Source organism: Procambarus clarkii, chromosome 92, assembly GCF_040958095.1.
Source record: "Procambarus clarkii isolate CNS0578487 chromosome 92, FALCON_Pclarkii_2.0, whole genome shotgun sequence".
Classification (NCBI taxonomy): domain Eukaryota; kingdom Metazoa; phylum Arthropoda; class Malacostraca; order Decapoda; family Cambaridae; genus Procambarus; species Procambarus clarkii.
In genome coordinates, this window is record NC_091241.1 from 5,455,178 (window position 1) to 5,472,931 (window position 17,754).

The following is a 17,754-nucleotide window of genomic DNA, read 5'->3' on the forward strand; positions in this document are numbered from 1 at the left end:
TTACTGAATGAAAACATCTGCAACTGGAAATGGAAAAAAGAACCTTAGAATTTGGTTTTAAATATGCTTAGTGGCTTTCCCAAAACCCCAACTACTTCTTGTAATGTTGCCTTCATCTGTGAACTCGGTCCCAACATCCTAAGCAAATCCATGCATCCATAGCTTCTTGCTCGTCGAATCAGGTAAGTAAATCTGGCATGGAAGGTGTGTGTTCCAACTGGAGATTCACCGAATTGAAGTTCGTTGTATTGAAGTTCCACTGTGCTCTAAATCCTAAATGCTTAAACCAACCATATAACATTATTACATGTTCTGTGCTCTAAATGAACATTTGAAATGTTTTTTATGTACTGTAGAGTACTGTAATATTATAAATGAAGGATTATAACATGGTAGAGGATAATTCATAACACTTCGTATTCTACCATCAGTGAATACCTGAACATTTTAGCATCAGTTATGTCTGGTTGCTATTAGCCAAATCTTATTTATCTGACAATTTTCTATATCATATTTTAAATCATCCCAATAATTAATTCATTGTGTCATGGGACAGGCAGCTAGTTTATACATGCAGTACATGTTAGGCTTATATTGAGGAACCTCCCAGGGTCGAATTACTGTCCCCCCCCCCCCAGGATGCAACCCCACAACAGGCTGACTAACTCCTGGGTATTACTTACTGCAAGGTGGATAGGGGCATTAGGTGATTTGAAACAAGCCCAACCATTTCTGGCCCACCTAGGATTTGAACCTGGAATTCTCAATTGAGAGTCAAGAATGAACCCAACAGTACAGTACTACCAGGACCCCTATATATTCAGTATTAGCATGACAATAAAAATAAACAGCTACCATCTGTCCTCAGCTTAGAATTGACTCAGAGTTAATGCCTTCCCAGAAATTTGTTTAGAATACATATAGCTACAGTGAGTTAATGAGCAATCAACTAGAGAGAGTGAATGAAGAGCTTTTACAATGTGGTAGAAAGTAAACTGAAAAAAAGTATCTTCAAATCAGCAGAAAATGCAGTCAAAGCATAGTACCACACTGTGCAACAGTGCAAACACCAATCAACTATTTTTATCTGAGCCAATAGGACAACACCCATAATGGTTGACACATTTATTATTCATGAATTATTTGCTCTACATGTATAAAATATAACTCGAAGATACCAATGTGAGCCAGTCACAGAAGTCTGAGAAAACTGCAAGACTGACTACCCCTGACATATTCACAAAACATTTAAATCGGAACCACAGTGTAATATACATCACCTCACACACTCACAATACTCCAAGACCTTAGACCTTATATAATGAGATGACTGTTGCGGGGCAGGTGTGTCTATGCCTTGACAACATAGGGCTTTGTACCTGGGTCTGGGTCTTCATTATTAAACCCTGAAGCGCTCTGTGAGTGTGTCTCCACTATTTTCTGTCTGTCCTCAATTTGCTAGCTTATTTATGTGGGAGCCCAAGAGCTAAGCCCTGCCCTCATTAGATAGCCTGAAACTATCTTGCAACAAAACAGTTGACAAGCAGCTGCTCTTTACTAGAAGGAGTCTGATTCAGTACAGGTGACCCATTACAATTATGCAAATAGCAAGATTCACAGTATCTGACTTGGTCACCAGACCTGACCTCTTGGGTCAAAGTACTGTTTTGCACACTGAAGGTGAGAGCAATCTTTATCTAATATCAGGATGTCTGGCATCAGCAATTCCCTCTTGTGCTAGATTCAACTATTCCCTCTGTGTGTTAAAATACAACTAGAAATCATTTACAGTGCAACAGCTGCTATAATTTTGTGAAAGATTACAATTGTTCCAGGATGCGTTTGCGTGTGTCTTCAATGGTGTTTGGGGGAGCTGTGAGCTTAGCAACCCTCGTGTTGCTGTACCAGGTGTTTAACTTGACTCCAGACAACCGCCCACCAGGTGATCAAAAGGTCTGTATCTATATCTTGCACTGCAACTCTCCATTGCTGCCTGTGTCTCTCTTTCACTGCCTGTGGCTCGCTCTCTCTCTCTCACTGCCTTTTTTCTTTACTGTCTGTGAGTCTCTTATGTTTTGTTCTTCACATGTCTTTAGCTGTATTCTCCACAAGATGTTTTCATTGCACTTGAAAAATTGCAAACTTTTTCTTGTGATCCTCAGGAAATCCTCTCCCTTGAGTCTCGGTTACGGAGGCTGGAAGCAGACATCCAGGCCAATCAGCACACTATCTCGGAGATCAAGCGTCTGGTACATCAGCTGGCTAGCTCCAACTCTCGAGCAAATTCTATATTGGGTCCCCAGTATGGCATAGTGGCAGCCAATAAGTTTTCCAGGTAAAGTAACTTAGCATCTAATCCTTTTACTTATTTGACAAGAAAACATGACCACTATTAAGCCACTGTTGGGGAAAATATGACCATTTTTATCAAGCTACTGACAGGGAAAATGTTACCACTATCTCGAATCATTGATATGACCACTCTCTCAAGCTACTAACAGAGGGAATATGACCAATTGGTCATATTTTTCCTGTCAGTGGCTTAAGGGAGTGGTCCCTGACAGGAAAAATGTGGCATCTCTCTCAAGCCTTTAACAGAAAATATGACCAGACTTAAGCTGCTGATGGGGAAAATATGACCACTCTATCAAGCCACTGAAAAGATAGTGCTGCAGATGGTGGTGATATTTCATTACAATATTTTCTTAGCTGTAATGCACTGTAATTTAGCAGTGAAAAGTATTTTTATTTAGACATAAAGTTTCTAATGGTAAACATTGTCCCTTAGGAATGGCATAAATGCAGTTAGCGTTGCACAGGCTCCTGCACCTGGGGCCCCTCTCAAGAGCTCCCTCTCTCCGATACATTACAATCTGACTCGAGCGGCAGTGATGCAGGATGACTGCATCTTTGCCCAAGCTGTGCCGTCCCCTGCTGACATTCAGGTTGGTGCTCCACACACTACTGCTAAAAAGTGGTTTTATTTTTGTTAATAAACTTCGCAAGAAAAAGGGATAATGAATACTGTATTAACCAGATTGCGGTCACACTCTCAAGTGACCGCAATGGGGACAAGAAGCCATTGGTTTGTCAAATGTTTCCCATTGCTCCTGAAGATTTTTTCCAACTGGATTTTGAACTAAATATACATTATATATTTACCTGGAGGTTGCAACAGGGACAGGAAGCTGGCAACTTGTCACTGGTCCTCCACATTGTTCCTGAGGATATTTGTTGAATATGAAGTGTCTTGTGATTTCCTGAAGCTAGATAATTAATAATTAAAAATAATTAATTAATAATGGAATGTTCCTATCCCACTTAGGCAAACATCTTCTGTTCCCATGACAGTGCCTTCATTATTCACTTGGATATGTCACTACTATATGCTCTCATCCTTATGTCACTTACTCGTGCTATTGTAGGTCTAAGAGTTCAGTGTGTCTTCACCCACAGATGGAAAATGTCTATAACCTCCTGAAATTTGACAACCCTGATGGTGGCGTGTGGAAGCAAGGGTGGGACATCCAGTATGACGCAGCACAATGGTCCCATGGGAAGAAGCTTAGGGTATTCGTTGTGCCACATTCTCACAATGATCCAGGTACACAAATGTGTGTGTGTGTATGCGTGTCTGTATATAGTGTGATGATCTTCTCTACTTTGAGAAATGATGATGATGATGATGTAGAGGGAGGCAGATGAAATAATATGCATACTTTTTGCTTCCCTGGATGAATTTCTGTGGTCACTTAAGGCCAGGGTGCTTCTGTGGTCACTCGAGACCAAAAATGTTTCCTGGGTTGTTGGAGGGCAGAGTGCTTCCTTTGGTGCATTTAGACCAAAAAGGTTCTTTAGTACTTGAGGCCAGAGTACTTTCCTGAATACTTAAAGCTCAAGAACATGAGAATATAAGAATCTGCAGAAGACCTATTGGTCCATATAAGGCAGCTCCCATTTATATCCACCCACTCGTGCTTTTGTTTGTCCAACCAATGCTTGAAACTTTACGAGTTTGCTTTTATGATGTTACTTGGAAATTGTTCCATAGATCTGTAGCTCTCTTTCTAAACCAGTGTTTATCTATTTCTTTTCTAGTTTTGAATGCATTCAATGTGTGCATTGTTTTGTCTCTGGTTAAAAATTATTTTAACCTTATTTATATTACCCTCACTAAACCCTTTCATACATTTGTAGGTTTCACTCGTGTTCTTCCTATTTGATGAATATCTGGAGAGTCTAAGTTGAGTTTTTGTAATCATTCTTCATAGTTCTTTATAGGGAAGGCGTCTAATGCCTGGAATTAACTCTGTGAATCTTCTCCATATATTTGAGAATTTTTATCCATTCTGTAGTATGGTGGCCAGAGCTGTACTGTGACACCCATGTGGGGTCTCACAAGGGCGTGATGGAGCTGGTGTATAACATCGCGCATTTTATTGCTTCTATATAGTTTTATGTGTGTCTGTAATCATTTCCAATACCATTCATGAATGGGTATGGGGTGCATAATTAATGACTAGACTAAACTTGCTCATATTTTGTATGATTGTATTTCTTCATTTTTTATGTGACTGTATCTCGCTATAAATTAGAAGCTCAGTTTGTTTATGAAAGCAGCGATATCTATATTGTACAGGTTTTTATAATAATAATAATAATAATAATAATAATAATAATACAGTAGTTATACCCTATACTGTAATTAAAAAAATACATAAGATTTAATGCTTGTGAAGTTATTTATCTGGATTATTTTTTTATTTCAGGTTGGATAAAGACATTTGATCAGTACTACAGTGACCAAACTCGTCATATCTTGGACAACATGGTGGAGAAGCTTCCTGTGGATCAGCACAGAAAATTTATCTGGGCAGAGATATCATACTTTTCTATGTGGTGGGATCAGCAGACCGAGAGTGTGAGAGAGACAGTGCGGAGGTAATGGTCCTCTTCCTCTGTCCTCCTAACAAGGAATTATGTACAGCATTCACTGCACACTTTCCTAATGCAATAGAGTTTATAGAGGACCAATGTGTCAAACTTTCGTCAACAAAGGATACCGTAAATGAGCTGTACTGGATATGAAAAACTGGCCATCCTATACAGCTCAAATTTTGAATTCATGCAACTAAACAAAAGTTGTATTTTATAGTTATTTATATTTTGTATGCAAGTTGATGAAGCAGTATGTGAGCTGACGTGGCATATCTGTTGGGCTTGAACGAACCATGGCAGAAGAGAATGTGTTATTTCTGTGAAAGGGCAATGATTTGAGGAAGAGGGACATGCAATATTGGATCATGCTTGAACCATCCTAAAACAACATGAGCTAATTTGAGTTATCTACTGTATAAGACAATGATATGAGGAAAAGAGACATACAAATGTTGGGCATCTATGAAACCTGGAAGATGGGGAAAAGGTTGCTGCAGTTAGAAAGTGTGACAATCTGATGGCATGATGGGGTAACTGTGTTGCATGTATTGAACATTGTTAAACAGAATGTGTAAGATTTGTGTAAGGAAAAAAATGTTGGCTATTGCAAAAACAATGAGAGAGATAGGAGAAAAATACTTTTATATTATTATATGATGTTCATTGCCCTTGTTTACTTCTCACTCTAATCAGAAGTAATTGCTCTCCTGTTCTCCACAGGCTAATAGATCGTGGTCAGCTGGAGATCGTCACGGGCGGCTGGGTCATGAATGATGAAGCAAATCCACACTATTTTGCCATGCTTGAGCAGATGATTGAAGGACATGAATGGCTCAAATTGAACCTAGGGGTTAAACCCAAGTAAGAAATACCATTTTGGTCATAATGATACTATTAGAAAGACTATTATTAAACACTGTGGAGTGAAGTAATGAATGCGCTAGTCTTGATTGTGATATTCAATCTTATCTTCTATACTAACATTAAACTTGATGCAGAGATTTCTTTCATGAAATTTCATAGTTCTATGAGTTATGGTGTTGCGGAAACTGTGTTTCTTTACCCCTTGCTAGCTGCACCACTCCATGTGTTCCTAACCTTGTCTTCCTTGCTTCCATAGCGACACACAAATCTCTGACGGAATGGGATTGGGTTGAACTCTATGGATCTCTGAGGAAATATCATGTCAATTATTTATGCAAACAATTATATTAACACTTTAGTGCGTGCGGCACTCGCTGAAAAAAAAAGTGTGCGCGGTGTTCTGGGCGCTCAAGCGTAAACACAAAAAAGTTTATAATCTTTTCACGCTCCTAACATCAATTCTCGAGCTACGTTTTTCATTTTGGTATCAATGCGTTGGCAATAAAATTCTCTACAAGATCATATGCATAAAATGTCGCCCAAGCATTTGCTATCCCACCACGAAGTAAATAAACACGAAGATGACTCGCCGTGACACCCAAACAGGAAGTAAATGTTCATACTCTTTCGTTTGTTGCCAGCCTCACAGTCATCCTACAGCGCTTATTTTGATATCACTGAACTCGCAATAAAATTCCCCACCCAGACATATGCCTATCAATGTCTAATTATGTTTCGCATGAGTGTGGGAACTGGGCGAAGCGTTAGCCATGATTTCAGCAGCGACGACACTGTTGTGATGCAGCGCTTTGAAAGTTTATACTTATTTCACTGTTCTGACATTATTTCTCGAGCTACGTATTTCATTTTTATAGCAATGTGTTCGCAATAGAAAGTTCTATAAGAACATGGGTAGAATTGGCCAACAGAGCGTCAAATAAATTTGCGGCGAATAAAATCTTACGCGTGTTTGTACCCGTGAGAGTAAAAAGTTTTTACTTTGCTCATGTTTTTTCAAGTTTATACTTGATTCACACCGTTTTTTTTTGTTTGTATAGTGTTCGGAATAAAATTCTCTACACAGACATATGCATATAAATGTAGAATCATGATCGCGGCCAACACAAGAGTGTGTGGAGTGGGCGTACCCTCGTTGTGTCACCAACTCAATAGTCTCTCCTCAAAGTTACAATACATTGCCGTTTTCTCAAATAGGCACTGTGCCATTTAGAGAAAACGAAAATTTAATGGCAAACATATTCATACAAACCCCAAGTCGATCGAGTAGTAAATACCCAATATAAAACACGGTCCGTAAATTTACGTCGTGATCCGACAAGCGGTTAAGCAAAACACCCGTAATTCCAAGTCGAAAATCCAGGAAAGTGTTATTAATTAATGGAAATTAAGATTGATGTGAACAAATTGGTCGGTTATTTCTTTTATGAAGACAATAATGTTGATTATTGCAGTTTGGATGATAATGTAGAGGGTGATTGTAGCCTTAATGGAACTGTTTGCTTTTCAGCTCAGGATCTTGTGTGTGGCACAAGTATTGGAGTTACTGTATTTGAGGATTATTCACCATTCAGCCTTACAAAATTTTTAATATTAAATAATAGAAATACTGTACTGTTTAATATTAATGAAAGCAAACATTCAGAATGTCCTTTCAGATAGTATTCTAGTTCTGGAAGTTTGTTATTTGTATCACTAAATATATGCTTTTCTATTTTTTTAAATTAAAAAAAAGTTTTATCACCAGCAATGGATGGGCCATTGATCCATTTGGAATGACTGCTACTATGGCATACCTGTTGAAACGCATGGGTTTGGAGAACATGTTGATTCAACGAGTCCACTACTCTGTCAAGAAACATCTGGCTAAAGAAAAAAACCTAGAATTCAAGTGGCGACAGAATTGGGGTGAGGACACGTGTGTTTGTGTGTGTGTATTACTGTTGTGATATTTAGGCCTGGTGTAATGTGTGTAATTACCTAAATTTAGCTACAGGATGAGAGCTATGCTGGTGGTGTCCGGTCTTCCCAGCACACTTTGTCATATAATGCTTTGAAACTGTTAACGGTTTTGGCTTCCACCACCTTCTCACTTAGCTTGTTCCAGCCATATACCACTTTGTTTGTGAAAGAGAACTTTCTAATACTTTTTCAGCACTTTTGTTTTCTTAGCTTGAATGTATGACCTGTTCTTACTTAAAAGGTGCAGGTTTTAAGAATTCCTTCATCAATTTTGTCAATTCCTGCTACTATTTTTTTTTAATAGTGATCATATCTCTTCTTTTTCTTCTATCTTCTAGCTTTGGCATATATAGTACCTCTAGCCTCTCTTCATAGCATTTGTTGCTTTAGTTCAAGAACCAATTTTGTAGCATGCCTTTGCACATTTTACAGTTTAATGATTTGCATCTTGAGATATAGGCACCATACAACCACTGCATATTCAAAATTTTAGTCTACCTGTTGATGTTTTTGAGGATCAACATGCCAGCAGTGTGGTGTCTGACCAGCCCTCCTGGTTGCAGGTCAGATCAACCAGGCTGTTTGTTGCAGCTGGCAACAACCTGACATACAATTTACAGCTTGGTTAATCAGGTATCCTTTGAAGGTGCTTGTCGAGTTCTCTTTTGACCACCGCAAGAGGTTGGCCAGTTATATCGCATGTGTGTGATGTAGGAGTGTTGAAAAGTCTTGGGACATTGATGTTGATAGTCCCTGTGTGCCTACTGCACCTTTGATTTTCAGTGGAGCTATTTTGCATATGCTGCCCATGCTAGTCTGAACTTCACTTGAGTTGTGATCCGAACAACTGGTATTTGTAATCATAATGTTCCTGATCAAACTCATCGTTATTTGTGAAAATAAGTTCTAATGTGTTTTCAAGTTGGTTCTGCTATTTGCTGGTTTAACACAAATCTGTCATACATCTGTAATAAATCACTTATATGTGACTCTTCTTTTAGGCTACTTCCTGGGATTCTTAACAATATAACTGTATTTGCTACATTCTTCCATTTTAGGTACCACAGGCTGGCGTCCCCAAGCAAGATGATGATCGAGGCTGGGTTTGTGAGGGTTTTCTAAGCAGTATTTTATTCTCTTTAGTTGGTCTTTAAACTATTGCGGATTTGCCTTTGGTGATTTATATACAAGAACAGTAACTACATTTAGGATTTATTATTACTGTGTTGTTATTATTGAGAAAATCTACAGGAGCCGTGAGAAGGATACGAACCTATGATCTGGGTATTCCAGATGCACGCTCTAAACAACTGTACCGTTTAGAGCATGCATCTGGGAATACCCAACGCATAGGTTCAAATCTCAATCACGGCTCCTGTAAATTTTCTCATTGATATACATTATCATAATGTGATTATTCTGTGTATTATTGTTATTGTTGTCACCACTTCCACCATATCATTTGTGGTGTTTTGCAGGTCAGTGCAGAAGTGTGTCTTTGATATACAGGCTGACCCTAACTTGTACCCTGTGGTTCCTCTCACATTTGAAAAATATTGTACTCCAGTATCCATATTTCACTATCATGCTAATCCTTTGCGTGAGTTTCAGCTATAGCTGCAAACACTGCATTTGCCTCATTTAGGAGGCCAGCTGTAATGTGGACTTTAATTTGCATGTCTTTAACCTCTGAATGTTAGCAAATACAAATGATGCTATTGTATTTATGGAAGTGCTGGGTGTTTTAGTTGGTGTTAATATCTGGGGTTCTGGTAGGTGGGCCACTGTGTTTGTGTCCTCTTTAACATTTGACAGAGTTGGTGGTAGGGTCTGGACTTCTGAGAAGAGACCGAGCTCTAAAACTACCAGCACTGCCATCAAGGGATCACAGTGGGGTGCAGAGCAACTAGAGTAAGTCATATGAGCAGTGTCTTGGATGGATCCTGGCTCTAGGTTCAGGAATAACCGAGGAATTGCTCAGAAACTGTTACACTACAGTACTTATTTATATTCCGTTAACACTTATTTTTTTTTTCTAGATTCTGGGTCAACTACAGAAATATTCTGCCACATGATGCCATTTTACAGCTATGATATACCACACACTTGTGGCCCAGACCCCAAAATTTGTTGTCAGTTTGACTTCCGAAGACTTCCTGGGTCAGGAGTTACCTGTCCGTGGCGCATACCACCACAGCTCATCAATGACCAAAATGTGGCATCCAGGTATGATGTGACATATTAAAAAAAATTATCTTTATATGCTATCACATTTAATTACTTCCAATGGTAAGCATTCACTGTGCCAATAAACAGGTTTCATGTTCAGTACTGTCAAGAATATTATTCTGATACAAGCACCATAGGCATTGTTAAATGTCTACAGTGTCATAAAGGTGTGCTAGGGAGGCACTGGAGAAATCATCAGACACATTCATTGAAACTCAGACTCTTACCAAGCCTCACCTGGAAGGACAAGTTGCTGCCAAATGAGGGCTCACTAACTGCTGGTCTGGTTGCTGGCCAGTCTGCCATCCACCATCAGGTGGCAGTATCATGCTTTCCCAAGCCCAGTCTACCTTACATTTTCCTTGACTGTCCATGAACATTTTGGCAGGTAAATAGTAATTTGTAAGAAAACATAGTTTCTGGTGTGCAGTGGACACTGCTAGATATTTACTCGAATTTAACTGAAGGTCGTCACCATTGATTTGCTATGGTTAATGATTCCATGTGTACAATTCTGGAAAGAATAACTATGAAATGAATGAAGAATATTGATTTATGCTCATCTATGTTGTATCTATGCATCATAAAATGAAAACTCGTGTTAATTTAGAAAATGAACTTTGTGGAAAATTATTCATATTCAGGATTTTATGCCCAGGGTTCTGATGATAATATTGGTGTTATGGCTAGATTTGGCAGTGTGCGTAGTATATTGGGAGGCATTTTGCTGTTAGGTGCCATCTGCAACCGACTAGCGTGTGGTACTATGCTATGCTTGTATTATGAGATTAGCACACCAATCACAGCTGCTTAGTGGTTTGTTATGGTGCATACAAATGTTGATAGTATGTATATATGTTTATATATAGTGTAATAACAGCAAAAAAGCAGTATGTTCTATTGTTCTTAGAATATTTGATTAGAACATGAAGATATATTTGAGCATTCTCGTGTTCCATGTATTTTATTACAGGTATACAGTGGAACTTTGAGTGACGAGCGACTCCAGTTACGAACATATCGAGTAATGAGCGAGCCACTCGCAGAAAATTTGTCTCGATTAACAAGCAAACTACATGGTGCTTCCTAGCGTTCCCGCTAGTTCTCGGACACCTCTGACGACAGTGTTGTTGTTGTTTCGCAAGACGAGCGTTTCACATGACGAGCTCGATGCCAGAACGGATTAAATTCATTATTCGAGGCACCACTGTATTAATTTCTCAAATGACTTGTTATTGAATAATATTGCTGTAGAAAGAAAGAGAAAATACAAATCGGACACATTAAAGTAAATATGTACAAATATTTTCATGGCAAATGGAGGTCACCTGGCCTAGGGTGACCTCCACAGGGCAGTTGGTCCCTTGAGCAATGAACGCTTGTGGATTGTGGCCTCATCACAAAATTTCCTCACTTCATCACAGCAAAAATAAGCCATATAATTTGTTTTTGTTTTTTCCATGATTGGGAAATGCATTTTAATAATATTAGAAGGAAAAAAATGGGGAATTTTTTTCCCACACACCAGGACAATGTCTTTTGTATACAGGCAAGCAGCCCACCCAAGGGTTAAGGTCATGTATACAGCATTGAATGTGGGTTAATTGTGTCTTTAGAATTAACTGTTGCAGTTTAAAATTGCTTTGAATGTATTGGCAAAGTGGTTCTTTAGCAACAACATTGTCGTCATCATCATCGTTGTAATTTTTTTCATTATCGTCATCATCATCCATTTTCACATTTTGTGGGGGAAGAAGGGGGAGCAGTAATGTAAAAAATGGTAAACATTTTTTAGGATCACTCTCGTCTATATACCATATCTCCCTACATACCATCACTGGTAGACCAATACCTCATCACTTCATAAGTCTCCATACAGCGCTCCTCGTGAGTTGTCATACATAGGTTTAATCATGATAGATAGTACAGTATTTGAATTGATCATTAATGAATTCATTAATAAATATTTGAATATGTATTTACTTACAACTATGATTGCTGCAGGTCACAGATTCTCCTGGATCAGTACCGCAAGAAGGCTCAGCTGTACCGTACCAATGTCCTCTTGATCCCTCTTGGCGACGACTTCCGATACGTGAGGCCAGAAGAGTGGGACAACCAATTTAATAACTACCAGAAAATTTTTGACTATCTGAATTCACACGAGGAATTGCACGTAGAGGTGAAAATTAGATCCTATTTTCTTTAATTAGGGAATTATGCGCATATCTCCAATGGTATCTTCAAAGTCATGAAACTTGGCATCACTTTTGTCCAGGTCTTCTTGAAGGGTGCAACAATTGTCAAAGTTTCTTGTCTTCCCCAGTATCATAGCATCATCAGCAAACATGTTCGTAGAATTCTGTAATCCTTCTAGTAGATTGTCTTTATATATAGACAATGAGCATAACTGGTACTAGAACTGAACCCTGTGGTACTCCACTGGTAACACTTCTCCAGTCTGATACATTGACGCTGATTACTGGCCTCATTTTTCTGTATGTTAGAAAATTTTTCATCCATGTCACAAGTCTCCTTGTCAGTCCTGCAGTATGTTCCACTTTCCAAAACAACCTCTTCGAAAGCCTTTTTTTTTCTGTGGGGAGCCCGGTCAGTTCCTGGAAGCCATCCGAACTGGTATGTGCTACATTAATTTGGGGTCATGAGTCACAGGAGTCCTTTTGCCTACCGTGGACCACGAGCCAGAACCTGACCCCTTCAGAGAGGCGCAAGGAGCAATGGCCTATGAGCACTTTACATTTAAAGTACAGTATGTCATAATTGCCATCAACCGGGGAAGGACCCAGAAAGGTAGACAAATCAAAACAGACCGTTGTCTGGTTAACCTGTGCAATATATGTCCCAAAAGATCAAAATAATTCCCCTAAAAAGAAATCCAACAATGCTTCGTGCAACTACCACTCCTGCACGTTACTGATTCTCCCCCCCCCCTTCCCCGTTCCCTTCGAAGGGAGGAGGGGGGGAGGAGGAGCCGGTGTTTTAATGCAAAGGACTCCTATGACTGATGACCCCAAACTAATATATAGGACATCAATTCGGAGAGCTTCAGGGAGCTTCGGGGCTCGCCCAGACAATAGCATTTCATTACATTCAAAGTTTTTTATAGGTCCAGATTAATGCAACCAACCCAACAATCTCTTTCCTGCAAAATCTAGGTGACTTTATCATAGAAACTAAGTAGATTTGTTACACAGGATCTTCCTGATCAAAAACCATACTCTCTGTTATTATATCATTTCTCTCCAGGTGTTCTACCCATTTCGTTTTATTTTTTCCAGTGTTTTGACTATTATGCTTGCCAATGATACAAGAAGTCTATAATTAAGATGATTTTCTTTGCTATTGTTTTTGTATATTGGAACTGTTAGCCTTTTTCCATATGTCTGCTAAGATTCTTGTACATAAAGATGAATGAAATATCAAAGTGGAATACATAGCTCAGATGCACAGTCTCTCAGAACCCGGTGAAACTCTATCTGGGCCAACTGCTTTGTTCCTACTTGGTTTCTTGAGCATTTTGCCTGTTCCTAATGCAGGAAGCATTAGTTCCTGCATGGCTAGGCTCTGGCTCTGCATTCCTAGGTTCTGGCTCTGGTCCCCGGATGGCCAAACAGAACTCTACGGCTGATGTGACTTAGTAGTTGGGAGCCATCTCGGCGAGATAGAGATGGTTCATCCTCTTTCTGTATAAACCCACTGGGGCTCATCCAGAAAGAGGCTTTTCATTACAATCAATGCTGATTGTTTTTGCTGCATCTGTAAAACTACTCCGTGAATTCCAGAATGATTTGTACAACTATTTCATGAGTGACTTAATGATTTATTTCATATTTGAATAATGTAACTACAGTACCATAAGCTAAGTCAAATACATTCCCACACCAGGCACAGTTTGGGACGTTGTCTGACTATTTTCGTGCTGTTCACGAGGAAAGTGACTCCCCAGGTGGAGAAGAGCAGGAGATATTCCCATCCTTGTCTGGGGACTTCTTTACCTATGCAGACCGTGATGACCACTACTGGAGTGGTTATTATACATCCAGGCCATTCCATAAGAGCTTAGACAGAGTCCTGGAGGGCTATCTCAGGTAGAAGTCTAATTTTCTTGTCCCAGGTTTTGTGATGCTTTAATGAATTAATTTGTTGTGATAAAAATTGAAGCTTAAGAATAACTCAAGAAGTGAATATGGATTTTTAATTGTTTATGTATTTGCAGGGGAGCAGAAATGTTGTATACAGCAATGCTGGCCACACAGAGTGTGATGGGTAAAGATCTGGTTGAGCTGGCTGATGGGCTGATGGGTCGGCTGGTGTCAGCTCGCAGGAACCTGGCACTCTTCCAGCACCATGATGGCATCACTGGCACAGCCAAGGATCATGTTGTTGTTGACTATTCTAACAGGTAAGTGCTATTGTATTTAATGAATTTGTTTGTGTGTAGGCCTTGATGTATTTATGTATGTCTGCTAGTACTGTATATGTGTAATTACCTAAGTGTAGTTAAAGGAAGAGAGCTACACTCGTAGTGTCCCGTCTTCCCAGCACTATGTCAATAATGCTTTGAAACTACTGATGGTTTTGACCTCCACCACCTTCTCACTTAATTTGTTCCAACTGTCTACCACTCTGTTTGTGAAAATGAATTTTCTTATATTTCTTTATCAGCTTTGTTTAGTTAGTTTAAATCTGAGACCTCTCTTTCTTGAAGTTCCAGGTCTCGGGAACTCTTCTCTATCAATTTTGTTAATTCCTGTTACTATTTTGTACGTAGTGGTCATATTGCCTCTTTTTCTTCTATCTTCTAGTGTATTTACTGCTTCTAACCTCTCCTCGTAGCTCCTGTCCTTCAGTTCTGGGAGTCACTTAGTTGCATGTCTTTGCACCTTTTCCAGTTTGTTGATGTGCTTAGGATATGGGCACCATACACCATATTACAACTTTGATCTTACAAAGGTTGTGAACAGTGTGTGTGTGTGTTTGTGTAGTGGGGGAGGGGGGGGGGGAATTATGTATATTAATATGAAAAATTATCATCACTCCATTAGAGAAAAGTTTAAAAGCTTCATGTTTAAGATGATTTGACTTGTTAGGCATCTCTGGCTTTTAGGTATGAGACACATACCAGAGTATGTCTGGTTAATTAAGTATTATAAATGGGCATTTGTTCAGTAACGGTTACTTTTGATGTATTGCAGATTGATAAGGAGCGTCAATGAGTGTCAGTATGTCATTCAACAAGCAGCGCATTACTTGCTTGCTATTGATCAGGTAAGTTATCCTTATCAAAGTAAATGATAATTAATGACTGAATGTAGAATACTATATTATTACATTATTAGTTGTGTAAATAATTTTTCTCTAATGTATATTTTGGGGTCCCCCCCAAAGTATACATTTGTGTATATTATGTACAGTAATGTATAGTGTCTAGATGAGCTCAAGAAGCTACTGAGGGACTACTAGAAAAGTGTTTCATTACAGTCAACATTTGACTGTTTTTCCCGCCCTGCCTTTAAGTAGATATAAACACAAATTTGTTCCAAATTGTTATCAAACTTAGAAGTATTTTCTTGTTTATACTAAATATGTCTCTAATATGGATTTTTTTTTTCTGCAGCGTAATTATGCAGTAAAGGAAGGAGCACTGTACTATGAGCTCGGAGAAAAATACACGGAACACAATCGGTTGGCCTCCAAAATGATCCTGGCCCTACAGAGCGGCTCGTCAGTGCCAGTGGTAATCTATAACTCTGATGCACACCACCGCTTCGAGCTTGTTACGCTGAGAATTTCCAGTCCTTTCGTGGAGGTTAGTTTGATAGCTTTGGTGATTTTTCTTTACAGTTCTGGACATTGATGGCTATCAGTCAATTACTTGTTGATAAGCTATAATGACCAGTGTCAATTCCAATAATAGAAATTTTACAATGTGTTTCCTTTAGTGCTGACTGCGCCCAGCAGTGTACACAGAACAGGCACACCTCCAAAATCTTCATTACTTATATTGTACTAGACCAGGGGACAGATTCACGAAACAGTTACACAAGCACTTACGAATCTGTAGATTTTTTCTCGATCTTTGGCGGCTTGTTTACAATTAATAAACAGTTAATGAGCTCCGAAGCACCAGGAGGCTGTTTATAACAATAACAACAGTTGATTGGGAAGTTTTCATGCTTGTAAACTGTTTAATAAATGTAACCAAAGCCATCAAAGATTGAGGAAAGATGTACACATTCGTTAGTACTTGCATAACTGCTTTGTGAATCTGGCCCCTGATGTGGATTTTGGATCATATTCAGATTTCTGGATTTTTTTTTTTTTTCAATTTATCACCAAATTTTGCATATTTTTCATGTAAAACTAAAAAAATTTAGATAAACTATGGAATTTAGTTTTAGATATGCTTGGTATTTTTCCCACAAAACCAACTGTTTCTCATAATGTTATATTAGCCCCTCAAGTGCAGTTATTGTCTTACATTGCTGGGAGCCGGTCGGCCGAGCGGACAGCACGCGGGACTTGTGATCCTGTGGTCCTGGGTTCGATCCCAGGCGCCGGCGAGAAACAATGGGCAGAGTTTCTTTCACCCTATGCCCCTGTTACCTAGCAGTAAAATAGGTACCTGGGTGTTAGTCAGCTGTCACGGGCTGCTTCCTGGGGGTGGAGGCCTGGTCGAGGACCGGGCCGCGGGGACACTAAAGCCCCGAAATCATCTCAAGATAACCTCAAGATAACATTGGTTGACAAGGCAATTCAGTTATCATATGTTGATATAAACCTTTATTGTCTGGGTTTTACATGAATGATGCTAATATAGATATAATATCTATATAGATGTCCTGTAGTGGAGTTTACCTTGACACACAAAAATTGGTTACAGTACTATGAAAATGTGGTTATTGTCGCAAGTGTTACTATCTACTCTGCCAATGTGATAATTGTTTTGGTATAAAGTTCTATCATAATTAAATGATATGTATACAAATTGTGTTCATGTGCTTTTCACAGCTCTATATGATTGTAATGAAGCATGTCAGGTCAACCAATCATTATTAGACAGTCCATCCTCCTGTTTTCATAATATTTGTACTTGTAGGAAGGATAAGGACCATAGTACATGTACTGATGTACAACGCAATTAGAAAGTAGAAATTGGTACTATTGAATTTGGATAAACCGAAAAATGATTTTTCTAATGTTTCAAAGACATACTAACCTAACCTTCCTATGCATAATACACATTATCCGAGGCCTAATATATTGCTCATGTGTGCTGTACAAGGCATAGGAATATTTAAGTTTGTTATGTAACTTATTTTTTCAGACTATAACGCGAATAGCACAAAAGTTCTACTATCTAATTGCTTGGTACATCAATGTGGATGGATATATATTGGGTTCCATGTTTGCAGGTTATAGGGAAGAAGGGTAAGATGGTACCATGCCAGGTGGATCCAGTCTTCATTCAATCAGGAGAGGCCTCGCCCACAATGTTTGACATCACGTTCTTGGCAGACGTGCCTTCTTTGTCGCTCACGACGTACACCATCAAAACAGTAGAACCTGAAAGTGTTAATTTAGGGTGAGTATATCCTCAAATTGAATACGATAATTTTATTTAAAAATTAAAAAAATAAATTGTGATAATGGTGGTCCTGTCATGACAGCCACATTCCTGGTCATGGTAGCTGTATCACTAATCATGACAGCCACATCCCT

At 39.0% G+C, this 17,754-nt stretch overlaps 1 protein-coding gene across 1 annotated transcript in view; it reads left to right on the forward strand.

Annotated features, from left to right (window-relative positions):
• Window positions 1–17,754, forward strand: part of LOC123775118 (alpha-mannosidase 2) — a 34,953-nt gene that overhangs the window by 5,426 nt on the left and 11,773 nt on the right. Inside the window, exons 3-16 of the mRNA XM_045770003.2 lie at window positions 1,836–1,953; window positions 2,163–2,335; window positions 2,789–2,945; window positions 3,457–3,604; window positions 4,770–4,941; window positions 5,659–5,799; window positions 7,568–7,728; window positions 9,822–10,008; window positions 12,016–12,193; window positions 13,918–14,120; window positions 14,249–14,434; window positions 15,228–15,300; window positions 15,650–15,841; window positions 17,448–17,617. Of these exons, the coding sequence (XP_045625959.2) occupies window positions 1,837–1,953; window positions 2,163–2,335; window positions 2,789–2,945; window positions 3,457–3,604; window positions 4,770–4,941; window positions 5,659–5,799; window positions 7,568–7,728; window positions 9,822–10,008; window positions 12,016–12,193; window positions 13,918–14,120; window positions 14,249–14,434; window positions 15,228–15,300; window positions 15,650–15,841; window positions 17,448–17,617 (2,258 nt within the window). The 5' untranslated portion in view covers window position 1,836. The remainder of the gene's footprint in view (window positions 1–1,835; window positions 1,954–2,162; window positions 2,336–2,788; window positions 2,946–3,456; window positions 3,605–4,769; window positions 4,942–5,658; window positions 5,800–7,567; window positions 7,729–9,821; window positions 10,009–12,015; window positions 12,194–13,917; window positions 14,121–14,248; window positions 14,435–15,227; window positions 15,301–15,649; window positions 15,842–17,447; window positions 17,618–17,754) is intronic.